The 24,918-nt window shown below is 45.5% G+C and overlaps 1 protein-coding gene and 1 long non-coding RNA gene across 3 annotated transcripts in view; one reads left to right on the top strand and one right to left on the bottom strand.

The window, feature by feature from the left end:
• The window catches only part of TSPAN2 (tetraspanin 2), a 38,013-nt gene extending 19,947 nt beyond the window's left edge, over positions 1-18,066 (bottom strand). The window contains exons 1-2 of the mRNA XM_032486974.1: positions 17,909-18,066; positions 2,396-2,498 (exon numbers count right to left, since the gene is read on the bottom strand). Of these exons, the coding sequence (XP_032342865.1) occupies positions 2,396-2,498; positions 17,909-17,977 (172 nt within the window). The 5' untranslated portion in view covers positions 17,978-18,066. The remainder of the gene's footprint in view (positions 1-2,395; positions 2,499-17,908) is intronic.
• A 67-nt stretch (positions 18,067-18,133) lies between these two features.
• LOC116665862 lies at positions 18,134-22,593 on the top strand. Of its 2 annotated transcripts, XR_004322610.1 has the most exons (4): positions 18,134-19,294; positions 20,808-20,940; positions 21,041-21,102; positions 22,103-22,593. It is a non-coding gene; the product is annotated as an uncharacterized LOC116665862 (long non-coding RNA). The 2 variants fall into 2 exon arrangements; XR_004322609.1 differs by lacking the exon at positions 21,041-21,102 and having other exon boundaries at positions 18,196-19,294.
• Positions 22,594-24,918: the final 2,325 nt, after the last annotated feature.

Raw genomic sequence — 24,918 nt, 5'->3', positions numbered from 1 at the left:
TCCCTACCCACACATATATACTCCTCTACCCTCAACATCCCTCATTAGTGTGGCATATTTAGTACAATCGATGAACCGACATGGTGCCAGCCCCACTTCTTAATTCAGTGGTCATGCCTATACCACTCATTAGCACATAACATATGCTCGTGATTGTTGTCTGCTGTTTATTGCTGAACATTTCCTCCCTATACATCTGTAGAGTCAAGAATCCTATTACAATGGGATTAAACCCTTGCTTTGGTTAGTCCAGTGAGCAGAGTTGTGACTTTGCTAAAACTGAGTTAGAAATTGCAGGGAATAGTTGTGAAATAAGCAGCTCCTGGAACGTCAGCAAGGTGAAGGAAGATGCATTCCTTCTCCTACCCTCTTCTGCCTGTTCCTGTGAGTCCCCTGAGTGGGCTTTCAATTCTGGGAGGTGGTGCAGGACGAGGACAAGCTGAACTTTGTCCTGGGGAACTTGGGGCCTGCTCTGGGATGGGAGAATGCTTCTGATGAGGTTTTCAGAGCAGGAATTCCTTAGCAAAGGATATGATAAATGTGTGTGTTAGTTTTTGAATGGAAGGGTGTGTACCACCTGGAAACCATGTGGATGGGAAAGAGCATTTTAGTGTTAAGTACAATGGCAGATTCCTCTGCTTCCTCCTTGTAACAAAACTCTGATTTTGTTCAAGTGTCAGAGGTCCCCTGGGGAGCCTGGGCTTCTCTGCAGACCCAGGGGAATCTTGATTAGTCAGAAAGCCAGTCACAGGCATCCTCTTCTTGACCTGGATTGGTTTAGGCATGAACACATAATGCAGTTCTGGGGAAGTCTGTTGGGGGACTCCTGACAAAGGTTTTATTCATTCTAAAAAGGGCCATATGAGGTGAAACTTCCTTTTTTCTCCTTTGGATGTTGCTGTATGAGGATGTGATGCTTGGGGCCACTGCAGCCATCTTGGAGTCCTGAGAGGATATGAAGATGGTGAACAGAGGGATGGAAAGAACCTGGGTCCCTGATGAATCTGTGGAGCCTGGAAGTAATTCTGGAGATTCTTCATCTCCAGACCTCTTTTACCACATTTCAGCAATTCTAAGGTATAGACATATATTTTACACTTTAACATTTCTGACATTGGGATATATCTTTTATGTCATAGTTAAATGGGTAGCATTTCTTCTGTTCTTAGGGGAACTTAAAATAATTGGGTGGTTTACAAAAGACTGCATCTAAGATTTGCTGGAATGTGTAATGTCCTTATTGTTAACCAACTTTCAGTGGGTTTCCTGTTAAAATGGGTCCTCACAGGTCTGGCTGCTCCCCTCACAGGAGAGAGCAGTGTGGGAAGGGCGCTTAGAACAGGAGGTAACACAGTTGTGAGCAGCTCTTCATGAGGATGTCCATGGTTCTGAGTGGGACCTGGAATCAGGGTCCCTCCCAGGAAACAGACCTTCTTGGGATTCAGAGCAAATGATCTGCACAGGACCCTGCTTCTCCTCAAGCACAGAGGTTGCCAACTGAAGCATACTCTATGGCTGATGCAGATCTTAAAACAGCCAGTCCTTAGGGCTGTCACCTAGAGTAGTGATGGTCTTGGGCTTCTCGAAATCTAGAGTCCGGGTGCACTTAGCTGGGGAAAGAGAAGAGGCCCCAGAAGAGGACTAGGAGTAGATCCGAGGGAACTGAACTCAGGGGAAAGCTCTTAGCCCCTACTTATCACCTGGCCTCACACTCCTCACCCCTTTCCCACAGCTGGAGGGAGGCAGTACCAGCCACACTGCGGCCTCTCCCAGGGCAGCCCTCCCCTCCCTTCCCTCCACTACCCTGCCCCCTTCTGTCCCCTCCCTCTGCCCCGCCCTCTGCAGTCCCTAGCCATGGGGGCACTGAGACCAGTCCCTCCACACCTTGAGGTGTCTGTCTTCATTTTGAATTATGTTTCTCTCCTAGACAATTTTAAATATAAGATCACACATACACAAAATCAAACCCTGACTGGGCAGGGGCCCCTTGTCACCCTAGATGGATGAATGGATAACTGACTTTGTGGTACATCCACTTCACCTGGGGGGCAAAGGGGGTTTCTAATTCTTTGGAAATGAATTGTGGTTACAGGCTGTGCTTCTTTACTTGAAGTGGCTGAAAGAAGTACAGTGGTTCAGTCCCACTTGGTCTTCTTTGGTTTTGGAAGCAGACGGATGAACCATGCGTGGGCCGGGTGGGCCGGGCAGGGTCGGAGGGGCATGGCCCTCTCTGACTGGACCACACCCCCACCCTGGCCCCAGGGCCAGGTGGGCATATGGGGCTCAGGTTTGCCTCCTTTGTCTCCCTCCTCCCCCTTCCCACAGAAGTCCAGGTGCAGGCTCGGCTCAGGCTGGGCAGCCCCAGCCATAGCAGGGGGAAGCTGAAGCCACTCACCCATGTAGAAATACTCTGGGGACTTGTCCTCTGAAGAGAAATCCTTCATGGTGCCTCCAAACCGAAACCATAGTCCAAAAGCAATGACAGCCGACCCAGCCAGCTGGAAAGTAAACAGCACGTGTTCCTTTACGAGGGAGGGGAAAGTGTGCGCATAACCCGAGAGCGCTGGGACTGCAAAATGCTGAGGGTGGAGGGGGCCCCTAAGAAACCAGCCTGTGCCCTCTTCACAGTTCACAGTGGGGGTAGGATGATGTGCTCAAAGCTGCCGCCCCCACCCCCAGGCCCGTGATGATATTAGATCCCGGGTTTCTTGGCTGCAAGTCTAGAGCTGCTCCCATCCCACCAGCCTGCCTTGTGGTTACAGGGGTCACACACAGCACAGCTCAGGAGGATTCTCAAAGAGAGGGTTCCAAAAACAGATCCCCCCCTACCCTGCCCAGGAAGGCATCTGCTTTCTGTCTTACTGTCCCCTGCTGGGCACTTTGGACTTCATCAGCAACATCCCAGGTCACCAAGAGCAAGATAAACTCCGAGAGCTGGGGAGACCCTCTTTTCTAAATGGAAAGGAAACACGCCCACACTGCCTGAGTGTGCAGTGCCCAGTTAGAAAGCTGTTTTAGAGGCATCTAGAACCCTGTTCTACCCCCCAGGCCTCCACGATCATTGCACTGTCTGGGGATGGTTTTGTGGCAGTGAGGGAGACTGGCTGGGTTTTTTTTGTTTCTTTCTTTTTTTTCTTTTTTTGGTTGCTATTTTGAGTTTCCATGGAAAGCAAGAAAGGAAAAAATAATTTTCTGAAAAAGCATGGTCTGTGTGCTGTGTGGCTCATGGAGAGGCTGAGTGGCTGGCGCAGGCAGCAGCTGGGCAGGCTGACGGCTGGTAGAGTCATCGCCCGCTTCCTCTCCTCCGCCGCTCTGAGGGCTTTCGTGAGGCTCTGCACCAGGGCTGGAAGGAAGCCCTTTCTGCCATTGCAGGACTGTCACAAAGGCCTGCCAGCAGCCTCCAGCCACGGCACCCTCTCTCTCCAAACACCCATCTCAAATTTCACTGTATCAAGCCACAAACAGATATTCACTGGGTACCTTCTTGACTCAAGGCACCAGGGAATAGTAAGCAGAGATGTGAAAAGAGCCTCCTGGTCCTACCAACCTATCCAGTTAGTGTTGGGCTGCCCTAGCCCATCACCAGATCAACAATTTAGAAGTTACCCCCGCCCCAACAGGGAAGAGCAGACAGAGAGCCTGGCAACAGGAAGACAGAAGCACACAAGTCAGAGAGGTGGAGGTTTAATAAGAAAGAATGCTATCAAAGTTGGGTCAGATCAGAGCCCTTTTTATACAGGATTCTTCCATCCATGGGGCCATTTGTAAAGGGCCAGGGCTATCTGGCTGGATGTATACGAGGACTTTCTCCTTCTTCACCCTGTGTCCCCCAAGGCCCATCCCCTCTGTGGCTGGATTCTTCAGAAGAGCAGCAGGACTCCCACAGGAGGAACCGGAGGGGCAGAGTTCTACCAGCTGGACTCTCTCATGTGCAACAACTAAAAGTTTCCAGTACTTAGAGGAAAGCTCTAATTGGATAATGTGAGGGACAGCTAAAGGAACTGGACTCCACCAGCTTTAAAAGATTTTTGCATTTCTAAAAAGGGTAGCAAGGCACGGAAAAATATTGAAAGAAATCGTGCTAAAGCGTTCACAGTATTTCTCTTTGAACGGTAGACTTACCCGTAGTTTTTCTCTTTTCACTATATTTGCTAAGTTTCCTGCATTAAGCACATATTACCCTTCTAAGCTTAAAAGAATGATATGGTAGTTTATCTGATCAATCCAGAAAAAGCGGGGAGAGTTTTTTTGCACTGTGCTTCAGTTTGGGACGAAACCAGTTTTGAAGTCATTGCTGTTTCTAGTGCAGGGAAAGGAGCGATGCCCTTGGGAAAGCCCGGTCCTCTGGGTGCCAGCGGCTGCCTGGGACAGATGTGCCCAGCAAAGCCCCACAGGCAGCCCAGCCCGGCCCGCCTCTGCAGGGACTCAGTGGAAAGAGTTTCCAGATACAAAGCAAAAATCTATTGACAGTGGCGTCAGGCCAAGGCCTGCAGCCACCGAGCAGACTGTGGAGGAGGTGACTGGTCCCAGGGACACCCTACCACGAGGCCACATTTTTGGCATCTCTGTACACAAGCTCTAATTTATAGCTGTCTGGGATCATCCTCCCAGACAGAATACATTTGTCCACTTCTGCCACAGATGTGTTTGATGTATGATGGAAAATTAAAAGAGAGGTTGCAATTTAAAGCCATGGGGCAAAGAGAGAAAATCTGCGTTGCTCATCCACGCCCCCCAAACCCAAACCACACGGGTTTCCTCCCGGGTCAAGGAAAGTATGGCGTAGCTGTGTGTCATCACTGTGGAGGGAATCCTCCCCACACGCCGCCCGTGGGGCAGGAATACTGTGGGTGCAGATGGGTCAGGCCCCAGGTTGCTTGTGATGAGAGCAATCACCACTTTGGAAAGTGACACTGACAGAGACCACATTGCCCTTTGGTCTTTTTTAACTCACCATTCCTGCAAGGCTCTTAAAATACTCCGTGTTTGCTGGACTTTGGTTGCTCTACCACACACCAGAAATTGCTTAAAAAAACTTCACACTAACGCCAGTCCAGCCAGGAACAAAGTGAGCAAGTCTAGTGTCAGTAAATCCCATCGCTCTGTGCGGCCCGCACCCAGGAAGAGAGATCTCAGAGACCTGAGGGAAGGATCCAGGCCCCTCTAGTCCTTCATTTTAACCCTACTAGACCCTCCCACTCCCATTCCCCCATTCTCACTTCTCCTTTTATGCTCAGCCCCTCCTTTGCATTGAGACACAACAGTGCACATGAGCCAATGTGAAACCAAATGAGGACGGAGAGGCTGCCCCTTCGTGCAGCTTTCCTTCTCATCTCCCCCACTCTCATCGCCTTCCCCGCCTCCCTCTTTCAGGGAGTTAACTATGATCCTGACTGGGTAACGTGCGAAGTGTCAGGGAAGTAACAATGAAAAAGACATGACTCAGTCTGACACGGAATAAGTCTCGTGAGCTAACGAGAGCCATGGGACGCAGGAAGGGCACTCGATGGAGCCACGTCCCTTCCCAGGGATTAGAGCAAAGTGCAACAGCCAGCGTTAGGCAGAAGACATTCCATTTTGACTTCTGTCTCGAAGAATGAGTTGGAAGTCCCTGAGCAGGGAGGGAGGGGTGAACGTCAGGCAGAGGGAACAGTGTGGGTACAGCTGTGCTTCCTTACCTGGAACATGGTGCTGGGGAGAGAGTGATGTCAGGGGAGGTCAGAGGGCATGTGTCTCACAGCTTCCCCTAAGCTTGCTACCTTCCTGGAAAGCTCTTGGCAGGGCCTTGAGGGGAGGGGAGACGAGAGCCACTCTTTGATGGCAACAGTCAGGAGCACGAGTGCTGCCTGACGCCAGACACAATGAGGAGCCAAAGATAACGACCTGAGTGGCTGAAGGCCAGACAGAGCAGGGGTGCTGGGGGCTGGATGCGGTGAGTGGTGAGGACACAAAGGAGCCACTCTGCCACCTAAGGAACTTTGCTGAGGGCTGCTCTGCTGCCATGACTAGACTGCGCCTTTGAACTATTACCATTATAAACAGTGTTTTTCCAGGAATGGACTTTTTCATACAAGAGCATGAGTTGCGCTTTGAGGTTAATCATTTAATATACATTTATTGAGCATCAGTTGTGAGCCAGGAGGCAAGGATTCATAGATACTCAGTTCCTTCTCCAGAATATCTCAGGGGCTCTGGAGAAGAGGATCCCCCTGGGTAGCCCAGGAGGGACTCTAACCCGCAGGTGAGAATTCCATCACAAAACCAGCCCCTGAGAAGACGCCAGATGCCATCATTCTCTGTATCACCATTTCTTTTCTGAGTACCAGCTGTGCGTTAGGCACTCAGAGAATATGATGCAACAGGGTTTTGAGGGCAAAAGTGTGTGCACTATTCAAAAAGAGGAGACAAGTAAAATAGAAAAAAAAAAAAGATAGCAGTGAAAGGAACAGATAATGACATATAAATCCATATGGTTAGATAGGGGGTCACCAGGTTCAATTATATTATGCATTTCCATGGGTGAGTTATTTCAGCAGCTAACCATATTCCAGAGAGTTTGCAGGACAGAGTTGCAAATTGCAAACATATGTTCCTGGAGAAGACAGTGTGTGTTCTAAAACTAAAGTGGTTGGGAGGACTATAGACTGATTAGAAAACTTTTAAAGCAAAGTGGATGGACACAAAGTTTCCTTTAAGTGATGCCTATCTGCCAGAAACCAGTCATGCAGCATGAAGCAGAGCCTGTCAATGGATTTCAATTTTATCCCACTGTATTTATTTCCACTTTCCTGGGACTGCTGATGAAATGTTTTATCTTGAAGACATATTTTTTCACTTAATTTTTTTTCCCCATGAATCACAAATATGATTCTTAGGAAGGCACTAAATTGGAGGGAGGGTGGTGCTGGGATACAAAAATGCAAAGATCACTCCCTAGGCCTGGTCCTCCATTCTGCGCAGCCCCCCACCCCTACCCCTCACTTCCAGAGGAGGGTAGGCTACCCTGATCACAAAGAGTGAATACATGCTACTCCATTATCTGATGACTAAACCCACCAGAAAGCCCCTTTTTTGGGTAAAAAGCATCACTTAGGGAAGTTCTCAGACAGCTCATGGGCCTTTCCCTAGCTGGAGACACAGCTAATTGTTCTCAGATGCTCTAGCCACACAGTTTCAGTTCCTTCGGCCCCTCTGCTCTAGCTATTTCCTTAGCTTCGGAAGCTCTCCTCCACCTGGCTTGCACCCACTCACAGCTGTCAGCTCCGGTGTCACCTCCTCTAGAAAGTCTACCTTGGCCTAGGTGTGAACCCGCCTCCATGTCTCATATAACCATTTCTGTTTAAATAGTTCTGTAGTTAAAAAAAATTGCAGCCTGAGCTGTGTGAGGTCAGGGGCAGGGTCTATGTTCCTGTGCCCCAAGCACCTGGCAGAGCCAGCTCCCAGCAGGCATCTGTCAAATGAAGGAAAGGAGGGCCTTCACAAAGGTGCCGTTTAGGCTGTGCCGCTGACCGAGCCATGTCCCTGCCAGATTCATATGCTGAAGCCCCACCCCTCAGTGTGACGGTATTTGGAAGTGGGGCCTTTGGGAGGTGATTAGTTTTAGATGAGGTCATGGGGGGTGGTCCCCAGGATGGGATTCCCTTGTAAGGGACACCAGAGTGCGCATGCGCTCTCTCTGACTCGTGTGGACACAGAGAGAAGGCAGCTGTCTGCAGGCCAGGAAGAAAGCGTTCACCAGGAATGAAATTAGCTGGTACCTTGATCTTGATTTTCCAACCTCCAGAACTGTGAGAAATAAATTCCCGTTGTTTAAGCCGCCCAGCCTATAGCAAGGATTTTTTTTTAGTGGCAACCTGACCTTAAACAGGCTGACAGCAGCCATTGTGAACAACCTCCTCACAGCCCTCTGAGTGAGTACTTCACAAAGTACTCATTTCAAATTCATCTGCACCTGGGAAACACTGTGCAGACACCTCGGAAGGCACTGTGTGAACACGTGTTGAATATACTCAGCAAAACACCTTCCCACAGAAAAACAAAACAAAACTTGAGCAGGTAGAATCAGTTCTGTGTATTCCTGAGCCCGCAGGGATGCGTGCCATGCATCAGCCATGGACACAAAGAATAAATCTATATATGCCTTTTACAGGCAGGACATATTACAAATACTTAATGCAATCATGGCAACACACACACACACACACACACTCACACAGAATGCACTCGGATGAAAGAATAAACAAAATAAACTCTGTATTCCTGCTCCTTCAGGGCAAATACTATGTATATACACACCCAACTCTTTTGCAATTCTCTTCTTTGGCATGATGTCACATAAATCTGGAAATAACACTGCAACCCTAGAGATTTCATTAAAAGCTTTTAAGCTAATACTTGTTCTTGGTGGCAGTTCTCATCCCAGATGGAATCATGTAATGAACACTCACAATTCTTGATCTGATTGCAAACCAAATTATGATACCATAAGGGTAATGGAGTTTCATCCTTTTAATAGGCAAAAGTCAGAAGCACATTTGCTCTAGAAGATGATACTAATTCTCTCAGAGAGGAAAGCCAGCTCCCAAGATTTTCATCCTATTATGCAGTGAAAGCAAGGCCAGGATTCAGATGGCACTTTCTCAAAATCAAGGATTTTGTCAGAAGAAATACAAGAGCCAAATGCCATATGACATCCAGGCGAAACCACCTCCAAGGACCTTGCAGATCCTCGAAACACCTCGAAACACCGCCTTGCTCACCTGGTGTGGTCTGGGTGGGACTGGGAGGCAGGACTGCGGCAGCGCCTGGTGAGATGGCTGCTGGGCTGGAAATGCAAGGCTGTCAGCCTGGAAGCGCACTGGTTAGATACCAGTGTTTCTGATTTCCTCTATTACTTTCCTTGTAAGGATTTCAAGAACAAGCTCATGCTAAGAAATTCCTGAGAGACTTCCTTCAGGTAAGGATATATTTTGAAATCAATGCTTAATTCTCTGCGCTAACAGAAGGGTTCTGCAGTCCAAACCAGGACAGAATCAGGTGTGTTGTATTCATCTCTGGGAAGACAACTGGGCTATACATTTGTGCCAAACACACTTTCTTCTGTTTGTTGAGGTCGTTATAGAGTTAATTAGTGTGGATCGACTGATACTGCTGGGTGAGCAGTGCAGATGCACTGGGGGTACCAAGCTTGGGGGAAGGAAACTGAGCTAGGAAGGAAAACTTGCTGTGATGATAAAGCAGTAACTTAAACAGAGATAATGGAAAGTGTATTATTTATTCAGCCTTTTTCTAAAGAAATACAGAGAAAAGGAGAGGTGAGATTGGTAAGAATTAGCAGAAAGGTGTTGGCTGTATAGTCTTCTTCATACAGAAATGCCGGCGACTACTGGCTAATGATTCCAGTGAGCTGCTGGCTTTATCAAGTGAAGATCAAATACAACTAAACTAAAATCCAGCCCACCAAGTCACCCAAGTGACTTAAATCCAGTGTCTGCCCCACCTGACCGAGGGGACAGGAGGACAATGACGGTCTTTTTCTATGTTCTCTGAACTTCCTCCTTGCAGCATCTGGCTAGCTCTTACCCCAGGCTTGCCCTCTGAGTAAACACTACCTTGAGGGCTACCCTGACTGCTGCGACATCTCATCTAGGTCGGGCTTTACATAAGCAGAGACGGAACATTAAACAATATTTATGTTACAGCCTGATACTGTTCAAGGTAGTTTGAGAGAACTACTCTTGATCAGATAAACAGGATTCTTAAATATCAATCAGTAATAATGATCCTCACCGAATTTTAGTTGTTCCAGAGAGAGGAGAGAAAACAAATGTTTCAGGTAAAACTCAGGTTAGATTGGAACAAGTCAAAACACTTTAATTATTAAAAAGTTAACTTGGATGGAATCCGGTAGAAATCATGAAAGTGTTGCTTCGTATTCTAGAGAGATTTTTTTTAACAGCAATTTGACTGGAAATGACTTCGTGTCGGGAAGGCAGGCAGCACTGGGCCGCTTACAGGGGACTAGACAGATACTGTGTGCACAGGGAGACCACGCGGGCTTCCCCGACCAGTGGCAGCAGCTTCCAGGCCCCTGTCCCTGCCCTGTTGGGGGCTTTGTTGTCTCTGTCCCATTCCCTTGCCCTAATATTATAAGCTGACTCTCAACCACCATTGTGATGGGGAGGACAGGGCTTGGCACATGCTTTGGAACATTTGCCAGCTGTTCTAGAAAATTTGCCTCTTCTAAGTGTTCAGATTGAATAATGATGCTCTTGGATAGGATAAGAACAAAAACATTCCCATGTATACGCTGTGGTGTCGAGGAGCTGCAGCAGATAAAACGGGGTTCTAGGCATCCCAGGTTTGAATCAGGCTCTGCCACTTACTAGTCCCGTGATCTTGGGCAAAAGTCCCTTAACCCCTCTAACCCTCAGCTTCCTCAGCGGCCAAGTGGAGGTAATAATAGTGCCTCCCTAAGAGATTAAATGAGTTCCTATTACACACTTAGAACAGTGAGTGCCCAGCACTAATTGTTATTACAGTGTTAGACTCACTAATGTGACATTAAAACTGAAAACTTAATCCCACTCAAGATAGGAAACACCGCTGCCATGATTCTAATGACTTCATCCTCTGCCACCTCCCTCTACTCATTTTTATTTTAGCTCTACACTCTTTCCATGACAGCTGGGATTCCTCTGAGTTTTCTAAACCTCTATACTAGGTATGTCAGTGCTTCTTTCCAAAAACTATGTTCCCCTCCAACTTTAGTTGTAGTTTTTTAAGACCCACTAAGAGAAGAACAGGAAAAGATGACTTATGAGAGAAGGAATAACTATATTTAGGCTAGAGCTAGCCAATAGAACTTTCTCCAATGATATAAATGTAAATGTTCCCTATCTGTGCTGTCCAGCACTGCAGCCACTGGCCACCCATGGCTACTGAGTGCTTGAGATGTGGCTAGTGCATCTTAGGAGCCGAATATTAAATTCCTTTTAATATTAATTCATTTAAATTTGAAAAACCACATGTGGTTAGTAGCGCAGCTGCCATATTAGAGAGTGCAAGGCTAGGATTCACGTGCTCACCACGGCTTCTATCTTCTCTCCTTGTCAGTCTGTAGACTTGGAGTGGTTAAGAGCACAGACTCTGGGGTCACACACAGAAACCCAGCTCCGCCACTGGCCAGCTCTGAGACCCCGGGCAAGGCTCTCAAACTCTCTGTACCTCTGTTTCCTAATATGTAAAGCCGCTATTGCAAAGGTCATTATGAGGATGAAAGAGGTTAACATACAAAATGTGCATGGGAAAGCAGTGGGCACAGAGCTTACATTTATGTAACGCTTACTATTCTTCAAGTTTTTTGCTTCTCAATTTAATTTTAAACATCGTCTTTTGATACATACCCTTTCTCAATTCCCATCTTGCTTTTCTTCTGCCTTAAACTGATCAGTAGTGCTCTCAGCCTCTCTCCTCTTTCTCCCATATGCCAAGTGTTTTATGCACCTCTTTGCATCTGCATTTCTGGAATGCAGCAAGACAAACACTGGATATAATCTCCCTGGTCACAGACTTCACATTTTCCAAGCCAGTAGCATTTATTATCCCTTATATTCCACATGCCCTCATAAGTTAGTACAGTGAAAAAAACACAGGGTTTAAAATCAGAAGACCTGGGTGTGAATCCTGGCTCTGTGCCTCTCTGACTCTTTGATCCTAGACATAATATCTACTGTGCCTGGCTTTTACCTTCCACATCTGTAAAATGGGGATTATATTATTTCATGGGATTGTTGTGATTCATGATCAAGTGTGATTGTGTATGTAAAAGTATTTTGTTAACCAAAACATCATATGAATGTTATTTTTGTCCCCAATTAAAATTGAAGGAGGATGAAAGAAGCAGGCCAAGGTAACCCCAGTTCGTCCGTATGATGTGCTCTCAGCCAGCCCATCTGGTAGCCCCATCGTACCTGCCTCATCCTTAACTCCTTCTCCTTAATTCCATAGCAAGCATGACATGATTTGTCTCAGTGGTCAGTGTAGCATCGTTGCTTTTGGGGAACAGTCACGTCGCGATATTATCTGTCAATGTTAAGGTGGAGGATGGAGGTTATGTTCTCTCTTGTCACACATGGTTGGAGACCCAAAGATACTGCATGTTCTGGAATAACACAGTGAAATGCAGTGGACCGCGGAGAGATGACCTCCTGGTAATTGTAGAAACCATCAAGTCTTACTGTAAAAAATATCTTAAAAGAATAACGATAAAGTGGTAACTGGAATTAAGAGAACTGCCACAAAGAAGCCAGGTGAGCAGGCCAAGAGGAAGGGTATTCCCTGCCCTGTTTAGAAATGAGAGCCACCAGTGGGTCTTTGACACCTTTAAGCCACATCTAAACCAGTGGTTCTCAAAGTGTGTTCCCTGGGTCAGCAGCATAAGCAACATTTGGGGGCTTATTAGATATGCAGACCTACTGAATCAGAAGATATATTTGAACAAGATTCCCAGGTGGTTTGTCAGCACATTAAAGTTTGAGAGGTGCTGATCACCAAAGGGTTTCCTATTTCCACTCACCAGCTTCCCTTGGTAGTTCAGAGGCAGAGCAAGAAACAAACAGTCACACTGGGTCAGTGCCCACAACCCTGTCAGCCGGAGCCATGCCAGTGACTGCTGAAGTTCCTCCTGGTGCCAAGGGATGGAAGGAGGAGGACACCTGCACGGCACACTCCCTGCCCCCGAGGAGCAAAGACAGTAGAGAGACAGTCAGCTGCATTCAGACGCACAGCGGAGCGCCAAATGAAGGCCCGAGTGCCTTAGGATCAAAACCTGTGACTTAACCAGTTTTGAATGTCCCTCACCTTGCAGAGAACTGGGCACATAGTAGGGGGTTAACACATATTTGCTGAGTGACTAGACTAACTGTAGAGGAAGGAATCTCTCCTTTTGATTCCATCCCTTCCATAAGCTAGAAGACTCTTGCCACTTTGCTTGGTTGGTTGGATTTAGGACAACTGTTTCCCACTTCTCTTTACCTTTATGAATCTCTTGGATTCTGGACTGTACTTTCCCACTTGTATTCTAGTGTTTAAATATGACTACCACTAATATCTTATGTTACTGAGTATTTCCTATGCACAAGTACCATACTGACTACGTATATTTATTCATTTTATCTGCACCAAGATCACAGATTGATGCTGGTACTTGATTATGTCCATTATATAGATGAGAAAATGGAGGCTCAAAGAGGTTAAACAGCTTACTAACCCAGCTTCCCTAGTTAGTAAACAGTACAGCCAGGAATAAACCCCAACAGTGAGATGCCAGTAGCCACCTTCCAGGTTTTGAATTCATGAGTGTGAATTGCTACGCTGCCTGGACCTCGCGGAGGGCTACTCAACTGTTGGAACTACAGCTCTGGCCTCTGCAGACTGGCCCCTGTCATAGAGTCCTTGCCCCTCCCAGCACCACTGGGCCCACGTTGTCCACATTAGCAGAGGCTGACTGCTGCTGCTCTCTCCCCACCTTGACAAAAATCAGAAAGGAAGGCTATTGTACAATGAGGCCAAGGAAATTCCTATCCGCCTTCTGGGGTGGTCTAGCTTTTGGGTGAATCCCAAAGAAAACCTTCTTCAGATATTTTTTTAACCAGCTCTGAAGTTACTGTTTGAAATAAGTTTGGGAAAGAGGAGGGGGCAACCTCTGTGAGCTTCAGTGCAGTCAAACATCTTTCACTCCCAAGCCCACAAGACACCGTCTTTCCTAAAAGCACCTGTTAGGCATCACCAAGTGAAACTCCAAAGCTGCGGTAATAGCGGTGAGAAGGAAAGGAGAGCAACTTCAGACGAGCCATATACGGCATCTGACTTTCGACAATGAACGGTCCTGCTTCCTGTTGGTGGAGAACCCTGAGCAGCTCAGGCAGCACAATGGTAGGAAAACGCTGAGGACACAACAATAAACCAAGGAATAAACAGCGCCCAGTTTTTTTTTTTTTTCTTTAAATCAACATATGTGGCTTGGTGGATTGTGGTGTTTTATTTATATTGCTATGCAACGGAGGGAAAAAATAAAGGTGATTTCAGTGAAAGGCATGGGGCTATGCCACGCTATCTGATTGTAGTGTCCAAATTTAGACGTGGCAGATGTCAGGAAGGGTTTCATGTCAGACATCAACCATGATAACAGAAATTAATTTAGCGGGGCTCAGGGCTTGGCTTTGCTTTTGTTTTGTTAAAATTCAACGGTGAACACAGTCAGCAGCCCTGGGCCAGGGAGTGCTGTGCTGGCTCTGGCAGGATCTAGTTGAATGTTCATAAAATCAGGAGCACAGCCTGGGGAACTTCAACCAAGTTGCCAGAAGGAGGTTGCAAATCGATTTGTCAAATTGCAGATCACAAAACATACCCCACCCCTGCCTCTGTGTCTGCCTTCTGGGGAGTTCCCAGCAGGCAAGGAAGTGCTGTCACCAGGGGGACCGCCTACCTCAGAAGGGCAGGCATGCAAGCCTCTGCGAATGTGTGTAACTATGGCACTTGAAGTCACAACTAACTGTCCTGTCCTTTCAGGAAAACTGTCCCCTGCCCTCTGCCCCTTCCCCAAACTTCCTGCAAACCACTCCAACTGGGAAAAACAACTTCAGAAACTGGAGGGGGGGGGGAGAGCTTTTTTTGGAATCAGGTTCCCTTGGTTACAAGTGAAGGTAGATATGGAGACAATTTATCCCAAACAGTCGCTTTCCTCTCAATCATAGGTACCTGTTCCAGGTGGCCTCCTTCCCTTTGGTTGTACATGCACAGACAAGGAAAACCTGCCGGTGACTGCTGCTGCTGGTCCCCGCTCCCCATCGCCCATGGAACTAGGCTCCAGGAAGGCCCCATATTCCCCCTCCTGGACCCAATCTGTGCGAACGACAAATTGACAGGTGAGCTGAAGAGAGAGGCTCAGACCTCCAGATTAAGTTAACCATTGATTATCTGTACAACTCGGGAAGGCCATTTGTGTCAAGTTCCCTAATCTGCAGATTCATTAATTCTTTCTACAGATATTTATTGGGCGCCTTCTATGTGCTGGGTACTATTCTAGGCGATACACATCCATGAACAAGACAGAAAAAAAAATCCTGCTCTCAGAGTATTCAAGTTCCAGTGGGGAAAATCCAAAAGTACCAATAGAGAAGCCGATGTGTAGTTATCCTAAAATGAACACAAACTCAAGTCACTTGGCAAACGTATACACTATTCCCCAATATTAAAGGGACTCTGGGGAAGAGAGCTAACTTTTATTATTAAATGCTTTCAGTGTGCCAAGCACTTAATAAAAATAATAATTTAAAAAATTTGAGTGCTTACTACGTACTGGGCTTATAGGAAGATGAGATCAGGAGCTTTATGTATTTCCTTTTAATCCTCTCAGCAACTCTGTTACCTCAATTGTTCAGCTGGGAAAACAGAGCTAAAAGTAAGAATAACTTGCTCAAGCACACCGCGCTTGGGATCTCTGCATTTGAGCCTGAGCTCTTTGTCAGATGGTGGTCACACTCACCCTTGCTCTGTTCCTCTGCTGGTGGACGGTGTGTCACTGCCTCACCCTTGTCCACCTCCATTCTACCAGTCCTTTGAGCTTCGGCTGAAACATCTTCTTTAGGAGAACTGTCCTGATCCCTCACTGTTGCTGTGACCCTTCCTCTAAGCTCCTTAACTAGATTAGATCTATGAAAGGTCATGTCTAAGCCCAGTGGCTAACACATAGTAGGCACTCAAACATTGCTCTGTTCCTACTTCCCTTCCTTCCCGTGTTTAGAGTCAGAAGCGTGAGATCTGTCATGTTTGTTGTAGTTCTCTACGCGTTGGTCTTGTTTCCTCAACTAGATTAGCATCTTAGGGAATGGTATTTAAAATTCATAAACCATATATATACTTATAAATTATATATATTTATATTTACATAATAGGTTGTCTTTATAATTCCTGTTTAATGATTATTTAACAGAGTGGTACTCAAACTTGAGCAGGCATCAGCATTTCCTGGACTTGTTAAAATAGATTGCTGGGTCCCTCCTCCAGAATTTCTGATTCAGCAGGCCTGTGATGGAGCTGAGAAAGTGCATCTCTGACAAGTTTCTGGCAGATGCTGATGTGCTGCCGGCTCAGGACTCACACTTTGAGAACCACTGGTTAAATGTACCACGATGCTTAGAAGCATGAAGTCTGAGTTTGAGTCCCATCTCTGCTACTCATCAGCTGTGTGACCCTTGGGCAAGTAGACCTGTTTGAGCCTCTGTTTCCTTATCTGACAAAATGGGGACAATAATAGTATGCACATCAGGATTGTTGTGAGAATTAAGCTCATAATGAATGCAATGTGCTTAGCACTGTTCCTGACACGTTGAAAATGCTCAATAAATGCTGCCTATTATCCCTGGAAAGGCTGGCACAACATCAGGTACTAAATAAGCACAGAACCCAGCCTAAGAATTCCTTCTCAGACTGATATAAAACCTCTTTTGAATTTGTAAGCAGTGAGAGTGAAGAGTGTCACTGAAGCACAACATCTATAATTAACAGCTTTTGAAATTAAGCCAGACTATTAAAAAGCACAACAGAAAGGGCCTTTAGAAATGCCCCTCCTCATAAAATGCTGGATGTAAATACCCAAGTATACAAAAGCCTGTGTATTTTTAAAATTCAGGGCTGTCTACAGGATACCTACTTCCCACCTTCCCTTGCTGAAGGATGCTAAGGATGGCAACTTGGCCTCTGACAGATTGGAATTGCTGGAGTCACCCAGGCTTCTGGGCTAATGGGTTGGCGGACATAAGCAGAGACAGTCCTTCAATAATTAATTAGTTGAAGTCACAGGAAGACAAACTCCCCAGAGTAGATAGGGCAACTACCCTCCGCTATCCCAGTTGTTTCAAACCACCCAGCCCCCTGCTGCTTCCTCCCAGTTCTAAGAACCTCTTCACCCAAAGAAAGATCTGTACTTTCCTTCAGGATCTATCTGAACAGTTATAGTGGCTGACATGCTCTTGAGGAAGCCCAAGAGGGAATGTACGGACAAGACAATTTTCAGACCTTGTTCCCCAGTCCTGCAGGGCCTGAGGCAGAGTATCCAGGAATCTAGGGATCGTCTAGCCCTAATCTTGTCCCAATAATATAGGAGACAAGGGTCATGGCCCTATCTGTCTGTGGCGACCCACTGATCCCGGGAATGTTGCTCATTCAATGCAAAGTTGAATGAGATCATCTCTGGGAGCATTAGTATTTAGCAGAGGCTGCAAGCTGGGGGTTGTGGGGCGACGCGGCTGCCCCTTGAAGCCCCTCCCTTCCGCCCATTTCCTCACAGAAGAGCACCACCACCTCCTTTCATCCAGTAGTACCCTCCCCTACTACCCAGAAAAAAGACGACTCTCCAATAGCATTTCCACCCCTACCCCCAATTTCCTACACAAGCCCACCACGGCAAGGTGCTGTCTCCACGCTCGGGATGGGGCACCACTCCTGGCAGTCCCGGTGCCCTGGCCAGGCCCCGGTTCCAGGGGAAAGGCTGCGCGAGAAGGGGGTGTGTGCATGGGGGGCCAGAGGTGACGAGAAGCCAGTGTCCCCGCACCTGGAGTCACCAGCAGGGAGATGAAAACCGAGGCAGAGAGGTTTCTCGGCGGGAAGAGCCGCACAGGGTCTCCCGCTTCTCACCATTTCTCGTTGCTCTCTCTGTCAGTCCTCTCCCCCAGTATCCCACCCCCGCCCCGCCCTTTGTCTGCCTTTTTCTCACCTCCGCCTTTTTGAACTCCCTGCCTTCTGGAGCCCGGCTCCGACACCGCAGCGGTCGGCTCCCCGGGGACCCTGGCCCTGCGCCCCCGCCCGGCCCCCTCCCCTGCCCGGCCCTTTCGGTTCCGGGTCTCACCCAGAAGAGCAGGTTGAAGCCGAGCAGCAGGTACTTGATGCACCGCAGGCCCCCGCGGAAGCGCCCCATGCTGCGGCCCCGGCGGCGGGATTCCGAGTCCCCGGGCCCGGGCTCCGAGCGCCCGGAGCTGAGAGAGCCGGCGGGGAGGGGGCGGAGCGCGAGGGGCCGTGGGCGGGGCCTGCTGGGGGCGGGGCGGCGGGGCGGGGCGGGGCGGGAGCCTGCACCGGGTGAGAGAGGGCCAGCGAGGACCCGGTGCCTAAAAGCCGGCCAGGGGTTGGGGAGCTGCGGGGTGGGGGTCGAGCGGCCAGAGGGAGCACGTACCCGTGCTCTCCCCCCGGAACGGGGGACTGCCTCCTTCCCTCTCCAGGCAGGGCGACGCGCCCTGTAGGCGCCCCCCTCGTGGTGGTTATCGGAGCATCTGCGAGGAAGGAGCGTTCACTGGGGACCCGAGACCCATTTTATCAGCTCTCTGTGCAGAGACTCATTTGAGGCCTGCGGTGATGATTGAAATAAGGATGCGCCCCCGGTGACTATGGAAACCTCAAAAGGTGGCCACCAGTAGAAGAGATAAGTAGGACTCAAGGCCGCCCTGAAGCTGGCAGTACCCGTTGCAGGGCACCCAGCTGGGGGCACCTGGTCCCGGACTGCGCTGTGGTTCCCCAGCGCCCTGTGAGCGTATAGGCCGCGGAAGCCGCTTCTAGGGGACCCTCCCTCCGCCCCTCCCGCGCTCCTCTGAGAACTGTTACCTTAATAGGCAAGAACTGGGAGAAGGCGAGAGATGCGGCTTCCCAAACACCCAGAAGGCTGATCCTCACCCTGCTCCTCCTGGCCAGCGGATCCCCGGGTCCTGCTGGATTCCGCTGATGAGAGGGCTTGGAAAGGAATCCAATTCCTCGGGCATTGTTGTGATGTTGAGATAGGAGAAAGGGGGGCAGGTTTTGTTTTGCTTTATTTTATTACGTTAGGCTGCTGGCGGGGAAACCAGGCTCCCACTCCCATTGACTAAGTGTCTGCAATATGTGGTGCCAGACAGTATGGGGGCGACGAGAAAGTGTAAAATCCGGGGAGCCTATGCATTAATTCAGCAAAATCATCAGTACGTATCATAGGCCTGGCAGCACTGTCTATGGTGGTAGAGACAAATCTGTAAGCAAATAATTAGAGCAAGGTGAGGAGGTTGGGCAGGGTGCGGGTCAGAAGCCGCTGGCCCCGGGCATTGGGCAGGGAAGGCCTCGCTGAGGAGAGTGGGCCTGAGCTGGTCCTGAATGAGCCTGAGCAGAGAGGAAGAGCAGAAGGGGCAGCATGTGCAAAAGCACAGGGCTGGAGAGGACAAGGCCTCCTGGAGGGACCATGAGAACTGCTGTAGCCTGAGTGGAGCAGAGGGAGGTGAGTCGGGATGGTGCTGGGGCACAACTTTCAGTCAGCTGACCAAAGCGCGAAACTATCCTGGGGCCTCATTTCCGCACGTGCAACATGGAGATGACAGTACGTACTTCATGCAGTTGTGAAGGTCCATGAATTAATAGCTGTAAAGTACCTAGAACAGTGCCTGGCACAGAGTAAGTACTCTATAAAGACTAGGTACCACTGTGTTGTACTCTATCAGTCAACCAGGCAGTTTCTACCATGTTGTCTTTGGACGACATCTGTGTCTTTGGACATTTGTTTGTATACCTTGTGAATTTTATTTATAAAAATGAAGACAGAAAATTGAAAGTATGGATTCTGGTTATAAGCATAAGCCCCAAATAGTAAAATAGAAGCAGAGTTGGAAATCATTAGGTATACAGAAAGAGGCAAATCTTTAGCTTTAGTCAAACACTTATTATCATCTCTGACCTATTAGAAAAGAACTAAATTATAGAATAGAGTCTGATACATAGTAGGCATTCAGTAAATCTCTGAACTGAATGAACAACAATGATATACTTTAAACATATTGTTGAATTATGTCTTTAAGACAAAATACACTTAGTGACTATATATTCTGTACTCTCTGGGAACAGAACCTCTGTTATAGCATATAAATCTATGTTCTTTCATACCACAATTTTAGCACACATTTGTTAAAGACAGAGGGTTGCCTGCCGAACGTAACAGACACAGATTTTCAGTGTAGACTTCCCCAGCCGCCCGCCTCCACCAAAGCTGTGTCTTAGAGAAACTGACCCTTGACAGGACTAGAGCATCCTAACTGATAACATGTGTTCAGGAGTACATTATTATATGAAGGTAGGAGACTACATTAAATGAAACGATAAGGAAGTTAGCCTTTAACCTAGATGTTATGCAAAGCCAGAGACAGGATCTAAGCAAGGGATAAGATGGTTAGATTTCTATTTTTAGTCAAATTGGGGCTGCATGGAGGTTGGTTTGAAGTTAAGACTTGAAACTAATTAAGAGACTATTATAGCAGTTCAAGTAAGAAATGAGAACCTAAACCAAGATGGTGGCAGTGGGTATAGGAAGGAGGCTCAGATTTGAGAGATGTTCCAAGACTTGCTGCAAGATTAAGACAGATTAGATGTAAGAAATAGAGGGGGAAAGAGAGGAAAGGATGACTCCGGGGTTTCTTACTGGGGTAAGGAACTAGGCAGATCAGGGAACCATTAAGAGAGATAGGGCTTATAGAAGGTGCAGTAGGTTTGGAGGAGAATGTTACAGATATTGTAGGTGGGCTCACCTATCATCCAATCCTACATCCAATTTAGAGAATAGGAAAGCTAAATACTTGCTTCCTGGTTTCTTGCACCTAGAGGTGGCTGTATGACACAGTTCTGATTAATGGGATTTATTGGAAGTCTGTTGGCAGGTTTCTGGAAAACCTGAAATTGTCGTGATAAAAGGTTCAGTTGTCTCTGGCATTGCTCCCTTCCCTTTTTTCCCGTCTTGAACCCAGACATGATGCCTGGAGCTGTAGAACATTCTGTGACTACAAGGAAAGGCCAAGAGAATTGCGGGCCTTCCAGCCAGGAGATTGTTGAACTCTTGAACCAACACCAGCAGCCACTTACCTCCGGATTTCTTGTTATGTAAGAAAAATATCCCTCATTTTCTGTTACTTGTAGCTGATGATATTTCTAAATGACACAGGAAGACAATAAATTCATACTTGGGTCTGTTGAGTTTTAGATCTGATGGGAAATCCAGATGAAGCGGTCTGGGAGACAGATGAAAATATAATTGGGATTCTGGTGAGAGATTTGGATTCTAAGTTTACGTTAAAGATCCATCAGCAAATGTTAATAAAAGAAACCAATGGTCTCCAAACTTTTGTCTACACATTCCCTGAAATAATTATGAAAAAATATATTCTCCCTTGCACATTTCTTCCAATATATTATTATGAATATTTTCAAGCATACAAAAAAGTTGAATAATCGAGCAGTGAACACCACATACTCATCACTTGAATTCTACTATAAACACTTTGTTTTAGTTACATTACTTATGTCTACATCTGCCCATTTGTCAATCTATTTTATTTTTTATGCATTTACAGATAAATTTTAGACATTAATGAATTTCACCCTTTAATTCTTCAGAATGCATAACATTAACTAGAATTCAAATATTTGTTTACAGTTTTTCTCCTTTTTTAGACAAAATTTATCTCAATGAAATGCTCATATTTTAAGTATACCATTTGACTGAGGAGGGTATAGCTCAGTGGTAGAGCACTTGCTTAGCATGCATGAGGGCCTGGGTTCAATCCCAAGTACCTCCAGTAAAAAAAACAGAAAACAAAAAACAACGAATTACCTCCCCTACCAATTATACCATTTGATGATTTTTGACAAATGCTTTTGCCTTTCTAACTCCAAACCCTGTCGAGCTATAGGACATTATTATCACCACTAGAAAGTCCCCTTGTACCCTTTCCCAGTTCATCCATGGCCCCACCCCTTCTAGAGATAACTATGGTTTTGATCTTTTTCACTATAGATTAGTTTTTCCTGTTCTACAATGTTATATAAATGGAATTATACAATATTTACCCTCACACATTGTTAAGTTGATATGTAAAATTATTTATTATAAGTTTGAGTATATGCAAAACATGTCATTTCTGATTTGTTTTAAATATTGACATTTTAAAAGAAAATGGTCATATCTCTCATTTAAATGCATTCAATAGAAACAAAATGTCAGTGTGATCTGCTACCTACAGTTAATCTTTTTTTTGTTTACCAGGTTTGATGCTTGAAATGACTGCATGAAATTTTTGGTCAAGACTTGTAGATGATGATCTCTTCAATGTTTAAACATTTCTCACTGATGAGAAACTTAATTAAAAATAAATTCTGATTTGAGGTATAACTGACATACATTATGTTAATTTTAAATGTACAACACAATGATCTGTTATTTGTATATACTTATCATCTATTAAAAATGCATGACCAAGCTCCTCTTTAACATGGTGGAAGTTTTTTTGTAATTGCTATATAGTTGATTTATAATATTGTGTTAGTTTCAAGTGTACCTCAAAGTGATTCAGTTATATATATATATATATTATTTTTTCAAATTATTTTTCATTATAGGTTATTGAAGATATTGAATATTGTTCCCTGTGTTATATGGTAAATCCTTGCTGCTTATCTGTTCTGTATATAGCAGTTTTTGTGTCTGTTATCCAAATTACTAATTTATTCCTCCCCCCCAACTCCTCTTTCCCTTTGGTAACCATTGCTTTCTATGTCTGTGAGTATGTCTCTGTTTTGGAAATAAATTCATTTGTGTCATATTTTTAGATTCCACATGTAAGTGATATCTTATATTTCTCTTTCTCTGTTGACTTACTTCACTTAGTATGATAATCTCTAGGTCCATCTATGTTGTTGTAAATGGCAATATTTTATTATTTTTATGGCTGAGTAATATTCCATTGCGTGTGCAGTATATATATATGTGTATGTGTGTGTATACATACACACATACACACACACACTACATCTTCTTTATCCATTCATCCATAGTGGACACTTAGCTTGTTTCCATGTCTTGCCTGTTGTACATAGCACTGCTGTGAACATTGGCGTGCATGTATCTTTTCAAATTAAAGTTTCCATCTTTTGCAGATATATGCCCAGGAGTGGGATTGCTGGATCATATGGTAGCTCTATTTTTAATTTTTTTAAAGAACCTCCATACTGTTTTTCATAATGGCTGCATATGGTGAAAGTTTTACATCTTTCTTTTTTCTCCTTGAACTTATGTTTCCATTTCACTTTTTCCATGAAATGTAATCCTGAAGTAATGCATTTTTATGATCAAATGATTTTTTCTGAATGTCCTTTTATAGTTATCTGAACAAATATTGTTATATATTTATTAAAAGAAATTAAATTTTTCCTCCTGAGACCATAGGCTGTTAATTAATTTCTTCTAGATTAAATTATCATTAAAATTATTCCTAGTATGCAATTGATTAAAATATTAAATATAGTTTAAATAAGCAACTGTTAAACATAAAAGTAAAATATTACTGGAAATGTATCTCTTAATGAGATTGGTGGGGTTGGGATTTTTTTTCTACTAGTTCATGTATCCATGAATGAATATTCCTTATTGCTAGAACAACACAGGGCTTAGCATAAATTCCCTCAATATTTTTTATTGCTTTGATATTAATGCTCAGAAACTTTGTTTATACAAATAAGTAGATGAGGATGGAAGGAGTTGTCAATGCCAATCAATTCTTTAAACCCCTTCTGAATTATATACCCCAATTCACATAGTGTTCTAGCATCAAAAACTATTTCTAATGATCAATCAGCTGACAACTTTATTTAGTCTTTTTTCAACTTTATTGAACACATAATTACAAGAGCATTTATTACCCATATTAAAGTTATTCACTATATTAAGGTCATTGTAAGTGGTCTCAGTACCTACAGGAATTTTTCAAGTTGCTGGCCCAGAGGTTTTTCTATAAACTCTGGAGAAATGTACTATAATTGAATTTAGGATGAGGGGGAGGTAGCTTATGAGGGAAGACACCTTGATCACAGGCATATTCTCAGGCAGATTGATTCTAGGAAGGAGTATACGTGGAAATTGAGGATCTGGAAATTGATTCTTTTGTAACTATTCACGCTGGAGTACCCTCTGGAAAGATTTCTTACATTGCCAGGATATGCATGCCCCAGACATAGAAGGCTGCGTTCAGCCCTAAGAATGGATAATATGACCAGGGAGAATGTGGAAAATGTTGAGAACAGAAACTTTACAACAACAGCATTTTAGGAAGTGGGCAGAGATACAACAGCCAAAGGAGACTGGGAAGAAATAGCCAGGGAGGTAAGAAACAAATCAGAAGGAAGTGATGTCATAGAGGCCAAGTGAGGAAAGAGTTTCTGAGAGGAGGGAATGGCCACGGTGCAAATATCTCAGCAATAACAGATGAGATTACAGTTCACTGGAATTGGCATTATGGTCATTTAAGATGTTGACAACCCGGGTAAGAGCTTTTTCAGAATAGTGGTGGGGGGTGTGCGGAAGCCAGTTTAGGAGTGAATGGGCAGTGGGGAACTCTCAATGATGGCTCTCTCTGGAAGCTTAGCTAAAAGAGGGGTGGAGCAAGGTGAGGGGAAAGCAAGTTTTCTTTCTTCTTTCCTTCCTTCCTTAATGGGAAAGATCTGGATGTGTTCTTACTCCGTGAGTAAAGTGCCTATGGAGAAAGATTGAACAAGAAGAAAAGCAAGGGCAGAAATCTGGGAAGAAACAGAAAGGGGTTGAGAGCCAGAGCACTGGTGAGGAATTGCATTTGGTGACAGGAGGAAATAGGCAAGGCTGAGTTGTAGAAAGATTTTGTGTTCTGTATCTCATAATGACAGTATTTGAACTCACTGTAATCTGATTTTGCTGTCTGTGGAATTTTCTGCTTGGATTTTATTGTCTTGTTTCCTTGTGTGTTGTGTGATTTCTTTCTTTTTCCTTGGAAAATTATGGAGATTCTTTGAGTCCTCAGTGGAGGTTTTGTTCCTCCAGAGAGGGTATGCTTT

This window comes from Camelus ferus, chromosome 9 (assembly GCF_009834535.1).
Source record: "Camelus ferus isolate YT-003-E chromosome 9, BCGSAC_Cfer_1.0, whole genome shotgun sequence".
In the NCBI taxonomy this organism is placed as follows: Eukaryota; Metazoa; Chordata; class Mammalia; order Artiodactyla; family Camelidae; genus Camelus; species Camelus ferus.
The sequence above is the reverse complement of the archived record's forward strand: the minus strand, read 5'-3'. Positions and strand labels throughout refer to the sequence as shown.